Source organism: Phasianus colchicus, chromosome 2 (assembly GCF_987193195.1).
Source record: "Phasianus colchicus chromosome 2, bPhaCol1.hap1.1, whole genome shotgun sequence".
Taxonomy (NCBI): domain Eukaryota; kingdom Metazoa; phylum Chordata; class Aves; order Galliformes; family Phasianidae; genus Phasianus; species Phasianus colchicus.
This window is the reverse complement of record NC_143437.1, coordinates 77,622,328-77,636,057: the sequence shown is the minus strand read 5'-3', so window position 1 is coordinate 77,636,057 and position 13,730 is coordinate 77,622,328. Positions and strand designations below refer to the sequence as shown.

The window sequence follows — 13,730 nt, the reverse complement described above, 5'->3', positions numbered from 1 at the left end:
AGCTTCTGAAGAAAGTTTTCTATCTGTCCAAGGACTGTTGCTCAATTTTGGGCTGAGATGTCCTGAAAAATATTGTAACTTCTGAGAATTGACTGTTCTGTAGAGTTGATTAGTGCCCCTTTTCAGGGAGAGGCAGCAACCAGGTGCTGCTGTTTTCCAGTGAAACAGTTTGGGAAGCAAGAGGGAGTTGCAGGGGAATGTCACTGGGGGATGTGGAAAAGGCAGAGGGTGGGAGCTGTTAGAGAGGTGGTCACTAGCCAAAGGGTTGTGAGGCTGGAACGCGGACTGAGAGAAAGACAAACATCAAAACCATGTTTGTAGTAGAACAGCCTGTATTAAACTTGCTAGCCTTGAAGCAGTGTGCTCTTTGCTGTTTTATTTAATACTTATTTCCTCCAATTAAGTGTTTGTGTATTATTCTCTTTGTGCGTGTTCTTATTTTATGGTTTTAGTCAGCAGGGCCTTGCCTGTTCTTTTAATTTTGTCCTAATTTTTAGTTTCTGAAATATTCATTTTTACTAGGTTTCCTGAATTCTTTTCTTCTTAGAACAATAGCTTGAAAAATTCTGACTGGGGAGAAGGGTATAAAAGAATTATTTTCTCCCTATCACAATAGGTGTTCTGTTATTAAAATACTCAACTCTGTTTTAATACGTATGTAGCAGCATGCATTTATAAGCTCATGTTCAAATTATGCTGTGGCTTGTTCCCAAGTACCTAATTACTAATTCACATTTTTCTTGGTTAATAAGCAAAAGTGTTTGGTTAGATATGGCTGTGGTTCAAGGTGATGTGATAATGTCCTGTTGGAAAACATGCAGAGTCCATCCTGAGTTAGGCAATTGTTTGTAGACAGAATACAGCTTCCTGCTGTTGTCCAAATACAAGAAATGCCAGTAGATCAAAGCTTACATTTCTCTTTCAGTATCTTTCTTATCTTATTATGAGAATGTTGCTGCCACAGCTGGCTGCGTGTTCAGAGCTGTAGTCAGTGCATGTGGTTGGAAGGGATTTTATTAAAACACTCTAGTCCACCTTTCTCACAGAAGGATGTTTTCAGCACCGATTTTTATTCTATTGGCTTTCTTGAATGTACTAGAATTATCTCATATATCAGTTCTGTACTCTTAAGTGAATCTCTAGTATCTTCTACTTAGTACTGTTCATAATCTGTTGAAGACTATCTCGTTTTCTGTGATGTTCTTAATCACAGAATGAACTGAATAGTATTAAATAGAAGTGATTTTTAAAGCAGTTCTTTACCTAAGTAGTGAAGAGATTTTCTACAGAAACATCTATCAGGACAATAGTGTATTTCTTTTGCTCAAAGTTCCTAAAATCTTGTTTGTCTTTTTTTTTCTATCAGGATGTTACACACAAGATAGTGGATGCTATTGGGGCCATTGCTGGTTCTTCATTGGAACAGACTACTTGGTTAAGACGAAACTTAGAGGTCAAGCCTTCCCCTAAGATTATGGTTGATGGAAACAACTTAGAATCAGATGTTGAAGGTAGTTTTGTTTTCATTCTTTTAATTCTAAATGAAACTTTTAAATAAATATTAATTATCACACCAGAATGGACAAAGAGAACAGCTCTACCATACTTGTATACATTAAAAATGCTTCAGTATCGTTGAAGCTTTATTGCCTTACACAGTGCATCTGGTGAAGTCTGCATACCTTCAAAACATATGTTGTTAAAATATGCTTACAAGGTGAATAATGGCTTAAGAAAAGTAACTTTGGACTTCATATTACTATTATCTTCATTTAGATATGTTGTCTCCAGCAATGGAAACTTCAAGCATAACTCCATCAGTTTATAGTGTCCATGCATTGACCCTACTTTCTGAGGTAAGTATCTCCTCAAGTGTAATAAATACTGCCTTATAATAATCTGGTTTTTTTTCACTGTGAAGGGCTTGGAGAATGAGCTTTGGTGGGAAACACTGATGTGAATGGATTCTGGTTCCTGTCATATAACAATAAATGAAACTTTGTTATGAAGCCAGTTATAAATATACAATGAGATTAATGTGAAGTAGAGCATGCCTTTTCAGATGTGTGGTATGGGTTGCTGTTGTGGTGGAAGACTTCACATGTTAATAGGTGTTTTGTGTTATTTACTAATGATAATCACATGGAATTTTCTTTCACAGGTTGTTTTGTGGAATGATTTGTCCAAGAGCTGATGCTTCTGTGTTTTAACATTTGTTTGTTCTAAAAACAATTAAGGGATGTTTATACTTCTGGATTTTGGATAGTACCTGAAAGTTGATCAGTTCTATCATAAACTTGGATGTTCAGTGAAGGACATTATAGTATAAGTTGCTGTGTAGTAAATAAAAAGTAGATTGGGAGTGCACAATAACATAACTTCCTCACCTGTTGCAGGTTTTGGCTCATCTCTTGGATATGGTTTTCTACAGTGATGAAAAGGAGAGGGTTATTCCTTTGCTTGTAAATATCATGCACTATGTTGTACCCTACCTCCGTAATCACAGGTATCTTTAGAATGTATTCAATATACGTAAATCTCAACAGCCAGTTGAAATTTGATGAGTGTTTGCCAACAATTTACATTTCTTTCATGTTGAATTATTTTGTTTAGTGCTCACAATGCATCCAGCTATCGAGCGTGTGTTCAGTTATTAAGCAGTCTAAGTGGGTATCAGTATACAAGGAGAGCATGGAAGAAGGAAGCATTTGATCTCTTCATGGATTCTAGCTTCTTCCAGATGGATGCTTCTTGTGTTAACCAGTAAGACTTTTCTTTTTCTGCCTATATCAAGAATTACTACAAGTTTTGTGTATGCAGACCAAAAATTTCTAACAGCCTTGTATTGAGAGAAATATGGAGGAATGTACTGTTGTAGATTACCACTTAAATTATGAAACTCATTTACCTAATGTGTATTCCTCCTTCTTTTTTTTTCAATTTTAAGATTTTTTTAAAGTATTTTTTGTGAGAAAAAACGATAAACATTTATAGTTTCAGATCAAACTGCACAATATAAGTGGTACTGTAGAGAGGTTGGAGCTGGTATTAGTTAAAAGAACAAGAAATGCTTCCTGTATTTCTCACATTTTTTACTTGAGTGAAATCTTTCTCTTTTAGCTGGAGAGCTATTATGGATAATTTGATGACACATGACAAAACCACATTCAGAGATTTGATGAGTAAGTATTCAGTGATGTAGCAGTGACTTTTCTCCAAGGAAAGTTTGTAGAGGAAGAAAAGAAGGGAAGAGGGTGGGGAAGAGGAATAAGTATTTTGAAGAAAGCTGTTGTTCAGTGTTTATTCCAGTTTATTTGAATTATCCAATATGTTTCTTTCTTTCTTTCAACTACTTGTTTCTAGTGATACATACATAAGATCTTTTGAAGTGAGCAGCCAAGCCCATCTGCATTGTGTATACCTATGAGTTTTCTTTCAAACATATATTTGAAATCACTGTTTTTAAGAATGCAAATTGCAAAATACGCATCTTCTTAATGGCTGCTTTTGAGCTACATTAATGCAATGAATGTAAGAGTTATTTGCTCTTCTAAGTGAAACGGAAGGGAAATTTAATGTTAATCTGTGTTACTCATTTTCTCTTTCAGCACGAGTGGCTGTGGCTCAGAGCAGTTCTCTCAATCTCTTTGCTAATAGAGAAGCAGAGCTAGAACAGCGTGCTATGCTCCTGAAGAGACTGGCTTTTGCAATTTTTAGTAGTGAGATAGACCAATACCAGAAATACCTTCCAGATATACAAGGTCAGTAAAAATGTAGCAGTTCATGGAGTTCTTCTGGAATCTGATTGCCTGAGGAAGTATTTGTGTAACAGTATAACAGTATTATTTTGTATAACAGTATAGCAGGATAACAGCAGGTAAATTTGTTCCCTGGAATGAATATCTGTGTATACTGTGTATGCAATTACTACAGATTTTCTTCAGAGCACTTTTAATCTTACATGATTACAAAGTACATGGACTTTCATTACCAGTTCTCTAACAGATTATTTACTTATTTGTCATTTTATACCTTGATCAATGTCCTCAGACACCCAAAAAGTGCTCTTTGAGATGGTAGGTGCTTATATCTTGAATGTTCAACTAGGGATGAATACAAAAGCTGATCTTGAAGTGTTTTTGAATTCTTTTACTTTTTTCAGCTGCTCTGTATATATATATATCCCATTTATTTCTGAAGAATATCTCTTTAACTGACATTTTTACATGATTGGGAATAAAGTCTGGTTGGTTTTCTTCTAAGATGATGCAAATAATTATGGCATCTTCTTCCCGATTGATGTTGTCTGCTAATGCTACCAAAGCAGGCACCTTGATCTCTTCCTCCATACAGATAGTCAGTTACATCATCTTTCTGATTACGTTTATTCCAGGATTTATTCTTTGGAGTTGTTTTTTGTTTTGTTTTGTTTTTCCCAGTCTGTCAGTAGCTGATTTATTATGTTCAAGATACAAATGGTTTTGCTGCTCTGAACTGCAAAGTGCATGTATTGGCTTGACTGAAACATTTCTTTAAGTATTGCCTCCATATTGAATGCACAATGGTGCTTATAGTTAAATAGTGTATTATCCCTGCATAATATTTAATGTACTGTGAAATAAAAAAAAGCTATGCAGCTTTTTCAGTAATATATATTTTAGTTGTTTGAGCTGTTATATTTTTTTTGAATCTCTTTACTCCTCTTTTTGGAACGAGTGAAACTGCATAAAATGAGCAGATGAAATATTGCATTTGGTATGGAGAAGTTTAATAAAAATATACTGCAGTTCTGAAATTCCTTGTCTGGTGAAAGTGGCTCTTTGCTACAGCTTTATTCCGTCAATATAAGGAAGTAATGAAAAATATTCAAAACAAAACAAAAACAATGCCAGTGAGAGCAAATGCAGGAATAAGAAAATACTAGTTGAAGTTACTCTATTATTCTGAACTGAGGAAGCTTTCTTGGCTTTTTGTTTCAGAAAGATTGGTAGAAAGTCTTCGTTTGCCACAGGTGCCCACCCTTCATTCCCAAGTGTTCCTGTTTTTCAGAGTATTACTTTTAAGAATGTCTCCACAGCACCTTACTTCTCTTTGGCCTACAATGATCACTGAACTGGTGAGTTGCAGTTAGCACACATTATTTGGAAGACTGGTGCAAGCTGGAGATGAAACCCATATCCACAGTGATTTTTAAAAAATCTTCCTTAGTTACTATGCATGTAACTACACAAAATAGACATAAACAAAAAACTTATTTTTGTAGTCTATGTTTTCCAACCAAATAGAACACCTGTTAGCTTACGTTACTGAAGCCCTTCAGGTGTCTCCTGACTTAAATTTGTATTTACCTTTGTGGTTTCTGCTTCAATTTTTACTTACATACATGTAACTTTTCCACCATTCCTAGTCCTTGTAGCTACTTCCATGGTCATTCCACCCTTTTTCTCCAACAACAAAGCTGAAAAAACTCTTAAAGAAAGAGTTGGAATCCATGCTGCGTTGGCAGTTAATGGTCATTCAGAGCTATTCCTATTCCCAAAGCCAAAACTCAAATGACTGTGTCCAGTAATCGACGCTGGTCCATGAACCTGTAGGTAAAGTAGTTTGTAAGGCATTAACACAAACTGGCAATCAGAATCACTTGAGATTTTTCTGATATCTGTTGGTGCCTAACCTAACCCATAGTTAACCACAGATCTAAGCAATGAATTAGAAAAGCTCTACGGAGTATTTTAAAGATCAAGAACATTTATTTATTTAAAGTAGTACATGTATTTGGTTTTAAGCTTGTCAGCAGTATAAATAGTAGAAATATCATAGTAGAAATATCGTTAAGAGTGAGAGCAGTGTGGCTGTCTTGTTTCTGTGTTGTACACTGGTATTTATGCAAGCTGCCTCAGTCAAGAAATTGTCTCCATCAGACAAAACTGTGTCATCTTCAGGCATTCACACCTGAGCTTGACTGCTTTTTTGTATAATTCTTTATTGTCATTTCCTTTAGGTCTTGCTCTCTGCTGGGCTCCCTTTCTAGGAAATCCTGATTGTAAGAGTCAGGTCTTTATGCTACTTGGGCTATATATGAGTTTCAATTTCCACATACATATCGGTTCCAATTTCCACTTGCAGTACAGAGAGTTATTTTGTCATCCAAGAATGGAAATAGAGGAACTGTTCTTCAGAGCTTTAAGGCTTATTACTCACACCTCCTTACAGCATTTTCCTGGGTAGCAGTCCTTAAAAAGTTGTATTAAAATATATTTGATCTTCAGGTGCAAGTGTTTTTACTGATGGAACAGGAGCTCACTGCAGACGAAGACATTTCCAGGTAAACTTATGAACTTCCACTCTTCTAGCTTGTTAAATGTCCTGGCATGTTGGTGGGCTGTCATTTGTTAGAGTAGTTTGTCTTACAATTGCCAAGCCCAAATGAAAAGTACAAGTGAAGAGTACTCCAGTCTGACCGGGAACACGATCAGAGTAAAACAAACAAGCAAAAGTACCACTCCTAACTTGTTCAAAACATCTAGGGTAAACTATACAACACAAGTGTGTCAGTTCTTAGTATCTTCCATGCTAAAATGACACTGCTTTTTCAATTCAAATAGGCATGGCATGACTTTAGTTTTCTGTTTCACACATATATTTAGAATAAGATTGCAAAGTTGTTATTTTTCTTTAATAAAAAGGTAACATCTTCTAGTGTTAGACACAAAGATGAACTAGATCTTTCTATCTTGTTTTATTGTTAATTTCTATTGCATCTACCTTCTGCATAGTATGATGCATTTTCAGTCAATGCTAGCAATAGAAATTGATTTCTCAAAAGAACAAAGAGGGATATTTGCCCAAGTCTTGTTCTTTACTTTTTTCCTAGCTTCTCTTTATTCTTTTGAATAATATTCTGTAAAATAAAGTAATATCCACTTGGCTGGCAAGTTAAAGCTCCTTCTTAATTTTGATGACTGACAGGAATCAGATACTTTTGTATTTTTATATACATATTCATATGATTTTTGTACACATACACACACTCTTACAAAACTCCAGCAATAGCGTAACCATGCAATATTCTACTTTGATTTATGGATTTGGAATTATTTTGGGAAGTAAAATGTTTTTAATCTTTATAAAGGCAAGTACATGAGGATTGTCCCAGAGAGTGAGAGGCAACATTGGGCTCACCTGTCTGTGGTACTTTATTTTAGGACTTCTGGCCCATCTGTTGCTGGTCTGGAGACAACGTACACAGGAGGCAATGGTTTCTCCACATCCTACAATAGCCAGAGATGGCTGAATCTATATTTGTCTGCTTGCAAATTTCTGGATTTGGCCCTAGCTTTACCATCAGAAAATCTTCCTCAATTTCAGATGTGAGTAGAAGATGCTACTATGTGAGTTTCTGGATGTTTTACTGTGCCTCTTGGTAAAATTCTGCTGTTTAAAATCTTCATTTTCCTATTTCCTTTCCATTTCTGGCCTTCATCCAGGGTAGCCTGCAGTCCATCCCCTCCTAGTGTCAGAATGGCCCCCAGAGCAAATAGTGCTATGCAGCAGATGATTTCAGGCTGGTTTGATTTAGCCTCTGGTTGGAGATTCTCTACAACTCTGAGTTAATCAGTAACAGCAATTTATTAAAATACTTTGCTTTTCCAGTACTTAGTTGAGGTAATGTCCAAGAACTTAAAATACACCCAATGTGTCTCAGTGAGTGAGTCATCAGGTCAGATGACTGATGGTATGATCTCAGTATGACTTCTCTTAAATTTACCTCTGTGTGATCTGACTGAAATATGTTGCAACAACCCTGTTTGTTAAGGGATCCCATAAGTTGCTTCTGGGCAGCTGTGTTCATATGTGCAAACTGCTTTCTCAGTGCTTCTGTAGTCCTATCTGCTGGAAGAACTGAATGCAAAACAATGCTGGGGATTATAGAAGAGGCAACCCAGGACAAAACAAAGCATCTCGTCTCTTCCTATAAATGGCACAGTGGTGACTGTCCCTGGCACAGCCCTGCAGATACTTGGATGGCTCAAGTTGTCCTATTGTTGAAAAGATTCTCATGTGTGCTAGATGGTGCAAGGACTTGTGCACACACTGTCCAATTATACCCCACAGTATTTCTAAATCTAAAGCTAATCTTAAGAGTTTCTTATTTTATGTGCTGGAGATTTGATTCATAATTTTTTCCAAGCTTTCTATGATATCCTAATCTCCACCATTAGGCAAAACAGTGTTATTGAGGTCATTGCTGCACATTTCTGGAGACACACTAGTCATGCTGGATAGCTGTCTTATAGCATTCTCACAGACTGGGACTGAAGCTTTCAGGGCAGAAACTTTGATTTCCTTTTCAGTGTAAAATTCAAGCTGCCAGTTTTTACAGTGCAGTAAGCAGAAGAGGAGGGAATAGTCCCTTTTGTTCTTTTGGCCTATGAATAGATAACAGAAATGAATTCTTGTTATCGACACAGTATATTGAGTACATTTGATGTGTTATAGTATCACAAATGTGCTGAGAACATTTGGTGTGTTATAGTAAGTATTACAAATGTGCACGTTTTATGTAACTTACATACTTTGTAATTCTGTAATTTTTGTAATTTTGGTTCCCTTAGACACAACAAAGATGTGAATATAAGCACTTCTAGCTTCACTGCCTCAGTTTTGGCAGTATCCGTAAATACTTTAAGAAACTCTAATAGAATAAGATAACTCCACTTTTCTTGGCTGTATTTCTACTTTTCAGAATATGATTTTGCTGTTCTCTCTTGTCAAATACTGTTTTGGCTTTTGTTCCTCTCTTTGATGTTTCACTAGATTTTCTCAGCATCTCATGTTCTTAGATCTAGCTGAAGAGCCTGTGCATTCAGTAAAGATAATGTCTGCTTGTGTTATCTCATGGCAGGTATCGCTGGGCTTTTATTCCAGAAGCATCAGATGATTCAGGCTTGGAGGTACGAAGACAGGGAACGCATCAGAGGGAATTCAAACCTTATGTGGTGCGCCTAGCAAAACTGCTGCGAAAAAAAGCAAAGGTATGCCACTTCCATCCAGCTCTCCTTGCACTGAAAACTTGCAAGTACAGAAACTTGCAGCACTGTTTTGTGATGTTGTCAAATAGACAGGAGTATACATAGCATGGGAGATTTTCATTAGAGTAATCTCAGGCCAGCATCAGGCAAAAACTTTTAAATAGGTATTTTAAAAGAGTTACTATGGTCAGTAATAGCCCAGAGTTTCTCAATTAAAAGTCTAATATAGACGTAAGTCATTTTTAGATAGCCAGTTGTATATGTAGGTAGTAGAATAATTACCTTTTGAAACAGTAAAGCTTTTTTGTTTATAATAATTGCATTTAAGTATCTAGAAAACCATTGCATTTCTAAAAATGACAGAACAGTATTGAAGCAGTGCAGAATCAGGACAGGACAGAATGAGTTTTTCCTCAGAGTAGTTACTGTGAATGGAAGAAGGCGTAGAGCAATGGAAGTGGTTCTAGAGGGAATCTTATTTGCATAACTTCTAAAATGGGAGCAGAATTAGAGCTGTCATTATGAGGTATGTCAAAACCCAAGTTTGGCTGTGGCAGAAGCCTGGTCAGCCATTGGAAGCTGACCAAACTGTCCAGAGGAGCTCCTGTCTGCTGCCACAGGGACAGAGCATTGCTGTCAGATACCTTGCTGCTCCTGCTGTGAGGACCCCCCACGCAGGCTCTCAAGTGGGGCAAGTTGCTATGTAGGCCTGGGAAATGAGGAGGGAAGCTCAAAGGTACCTGGGAGGAAGCTTTGAAGTTTCATTCTTAGGTATCCTGCATGGTCAGGGCTGTAGCAGGGGTAGCTTACTGTGTTTATAGTCTATTAAATGTTTTCTCTGAGCAAATAAACAATTGCTGATATACAAGTAAATAAATAGGTTTAGGGATAACTTAGTTGCAAGCAGGTCTGAGCTAGCAAAGCTCATGTTGTAGGGGTAAAGAAACTACTTGAAGCACATCCACATTCTTATTTTATTTTCTTTGGACAATAAAACTCTCTTCCTCTCACCTGTAAAAATGAATAATAGCTCTAACTGACTGTTTTAACCAAGGTCCTCTAACTTTCATGTTCAATCTAACATGCTGTACCTGTTAGAAGGTTCTCGCATTCCAAATAATCTCTTTGCACAAATTAGGAAATACATGTAATGTGTGACATATACATGCTGGTAAGTACTGTATGTTGAGATAGGAACTTGAAGTCAGGACTTCCACAGCATGCGTCCAGAATGCAGAAGGCTTCCTGAGATTTTCACAGCCTGCCAGTTGTGGTAGTAGATGCACATTGTGAGCCGTAACTGGAGGTATGAGGATGAGATGAACATGAGGTGGTGAATACTGATTTCCAGACCACTTCTTCATTGCATGGAGGAGAACTCTATTGCATATAGCTGTGCATTTTTCTTAGAAAATATAGTTTCTGAGCAAACTGTTTCAATTGACTTCAACTTTTTCTTGGAGCTCTCTGACTAATGCTCTTGTTTGCTTCGTGTGGTATTTCTCAGGCTCTGTCTGAAACAAATGTGCTTAAAACCTTCCTTCGGCTGCAATGCACAGAAGAACAAACTCACAGTCACTATTACTGTCTAGCAGTGTCCCAGAGCCCCATAGTCTGTGGTTTCTAGATGATGGGCTCTTTGGGGCAGGTGAATTTTACTTTTTTTTTTTTCCTGCTGAAACACAGCACCCAACCAAGCAACTGCACAGCCTTCATGGCAAAGTCTTAGTATGATATGTGAAATGCAGTCTGAAAGTTCTCCTCTTTCCTTCCACAGGACAAACAGGAGGACTTTAAAACGATGGTTTTGGAGGGATTGGAGATGGCCAAGCATCAGGTGAGGGTGGCCTTTGATGCTTGAGTTGTGAAATAAGCTCACCATAATACTACCATCACCTCAAGGCCCAGGGTAGCATTTAACTTCCAGATGGAACTGAAGGAGATGAGTCTCTTCAGGGTTAAGGGGTTTTTGAAGGGAAGAAACTGTAAGGGCCCTCATTTTTATAGACACCACATGAATTTATTTTTGTTTTCCTACATAATTTAACAGTTTTCGTTCTAAAATGAGTCATCTTCACAAATCATTATAAAATGAAATAATTATTTCTGCCAACGGGCTAGCGTGGAACACAATCCCTGATCCAATCTCTGTCAAATTAACTGTTGCTCTGAGTATCTGAGGAATCAGTGGTGTTTGCAAAGGTACTGCAATGAGGCATGGACAAAGTGTATTTTACTGCTCAGAGGGAGCAGCAGTAATTGCACGTGCATCCATTTGGTTGGCTGCTGTGTAGCACTACTGCTCGCTGCATGCTGGGGGTGGGCTGCAGCCATCACTGGGTTGTGCCAAGTGCTGCAGAGACCAGTGCTGAAATGTCTCCCTTCTCTGAATCCAATGTGAAAGCTCTGAGGGAGAAATCATAAGGCTAAAAACTCTTGTAAAAATAGGAGGCTTCCCTTTGCTCGAGTCTGTTTTGTGGCCTTTCTTTTCTTGAACTGTTGTAGAGAATAAACAGCACAGGTGGAGTAGTCATCTCCGGAAGCAGGGAGTCACACAGTGAAATACTACCTATGTTCATGTTTCATCTGACTGCTCTTTGTGAAACAGATGTCATAGGCTCCTGAATTGGATCAGGCTGTTGCTTTCATGTAAAGGATAAAAATGGTATTTGTGAAATGCTGTTTCTTGAAGAAATGTGTTTGCTCAAAGGCTGTGCAATCAATAGTGCTTTCCTTGCGCTCTGCTCTCCTGTCATTCGGTTACTGAGTCAGCTCAGGAGGAGCAGGGCCTGCTGGTGGTGCCCTTAGCCCCCACCTCAATGCACTGCCTGTGTGGGCAGCAAGGAGCTGCTCAGGGGCCAACTGGGATGGGCCCTCACTTATAAGTGACCTCTGCTGCTTTTCTCCTGCCTCCAGGAATGAAAAAAAAATGCATTGTGGAACACTGCTTTCATGGTAGTTGGTCTTTTGTACTGGTTTGTCAATAGTTGTCCAAACAAGGCATTTCTGGAGTTGATATTACCTTGTTGCATAGGTTTAAATGTGTTTTTTCGAGTTAAAAAAAAAAAGGAAGGAAGTTGACTATGTAAGCAGCTGTGTGTCAGTGCTGAGATGTTTCGATGTGCAGATATTTAAGGCAACCCTCAAGGGTCACTGCTGGTGCCTGCGAGCAGTGGGGGTGTGACTGCTGCCTGTGCTGCTGGAGTTCCTCATGTCCTCACCCTGGAGATCTTCCCTGTGAGGTGGAAGCTGTGTAAACAAAGTCTGCTGAGATCACATACAAGCAGTGATCTGGTTTCCTGTGTGAAACATTGGTGTCTGCTCAGAGCCTCTGGACCTGTTACCGCTGATACTTAAAACAACACTGCTTATGCACTTCTGAAAACTCTGAACTCTGCCTTCAAATTGAAAATCCTTTGGTTTTATCTTAATTTCCTCAGGACTTTGTTGTCCCTAACGCTAGCAGTAGGGCACAGGGTGAGGGCTGCCATCAGAAGGCAGCCCGCTTTAGAGAGCAACTAGTGCACAACTTCTCCCAGCAGCTGCAACTCCCACAGCTTTGCAGCAACTCAAGCTGTGTTCAGGGCACCCACTGGGCTGTGGCCTCACAGAGGGTTGCTCTGGACTGAACATCTAGCACTGCTTTCATGTGGGTGTCAGCTGTCCCTTTGCGGCCAGCGGTGCTACCACACATGATGGCAGGGAGGAACAGATCTGAATCAGAATCATAGAGGAGCCTGGGTTGAAAAGGACCACAATGATCATCTAGTTTCAACTCCCCCCCCTGCTATGTGCAGGGTCGCCAACCACCAGACCAGGCTGCCCAGAGCCACATCCAGCCTGGACTTGAATGCCTCCAGGGATGGGGCATCCACAACCTCCTTGGGCAACCTGTTCCAGTCCTTAACCCCCTCTGTGTGGAAAAACTTCCTCCTAACATCTAACCTAAACCTTCCCTGTATCAGTTTAAAACCATTCCTCCTTGTCCTATCACTATCCACCCTTGTAAACAGCTCCTGTTTATATGCTCCCTTCAAGTACACAGTATGCAGTGATCTGCTTCAAAAGCTGCACCCTGGTGTGTTTCATGCCTTGGTCATTTTTTTTTTAATGGAATATGGAAAAATAATGTATTGACACATCTTCTATGTTTAGCTATACTTCTTCTGTTTTGTCCTGCATTATTTCCTATTTCTCTGTACTTACAGAAAAACCCAGAAGAGGACAGCTCAGGGAAAACACTAAGTTGGGAACCGGGTCACCTGCTTCTAACCATCTACACCGTTCGCAGCATTGAGCAGCTTTTGCCTTTCTTTAATGTACTCAGCCAAGTTTTTAACAGCAAAGTCACAAGCAGATGCGCTGGACACTCAGGGAGCCCTGTCCTTTACCCCAACTGCTTTCCGAGTAAGGACATAAAAATGGAGAACCTCAAGACATTCTCCAGCAAAGCAAGGCAAAAGATAGAAGAAATGGTTGAGAAGGATTTTCTGGAAGGTGTCATAAAAACGTGAACCAAACTGGTACTGTCCCGCTTATGTGTAATGTATGTATTCCAATGAAATACTTTATCTTTCCCAGTTGTATATTATTCTTTTCTTACTTTGTATGTAATGAAATAATTAATGTTGTATTTAAGTTACATATTTGTAAATAAGAGTTCTGGATGTGGCCTGAATCAAGTGTAATTATTGGTGG

At 38.6% G+C, this 13,730-nt stretch overlaps 1 protein-coding gene across 14 annotated transcripts in view; it reads left to right on the top strand.

The window, feature by feature from the left end:
* Window positions 1–13,690, top strand: part of DOP1A (DOP1 leucine zipper like protein A) — a 64,531-nt gene extending 50,841 nt beyond the window's left edge. For 11 of the 14 annotated variants that reach the window (XM_090136079.1, XM_031611293.2, XM_031611292.2 and 8 more), the window contains 12 exons: window positions 1,367–1,511; window positions 1,777–1,856; window positions 2,397–2,506; window positions 2,614–2,763; window positions 3,121–3,182; window positions 3,609–3,761; window positions 4,980–5,116; window positions 6,270–6,325; window positions 7,206–7,370; window positions 8,906–9,035; window positions 10,810–10,869; window positions 13,241–13,690. In XM_090136079.1, coding sequence (XP_089992205.1) covers window positions 1,367–1,511; window positions 1,777–1,856; window positions 2,397–2,506; window positions 2,614–2,763; window positions 3,121–3,182; window positions 3,609–3,761; window positions 4,980–5,116; window positions 6,270–6,325; window positions 7,206–7,370; window positions 8,906–9,035; window positions 10,810–10,869; window positions 13,241–13,546 — 1,554 coding nt within the window. In that variant the 3' untranslated portion in view covers window positions 13,547–13,690. The remainder of the gene's footprint in view (window positions 1–1,366; window positions 1,512–1,776; window positions 1,857–2,396; window positions 2,507–2,613; window positions 2,764–3,120; window positions 3,183–3,608; window positions 3,762–4,979; window positions 5,117–6,269; window positions 6,326–7,205; window positions 7,371–8,905; window positions 9,036–10,809; window positions 10,870–13,240) is intronic. The other 3 variants (XM_031611294.2, XM_090136080.1, XM_090136081.1) reach the window with 1 other exon arrangement.
* The last annotated feature ends 40 nt before the right edge of the window (window positions 13,691–13,730 follow it).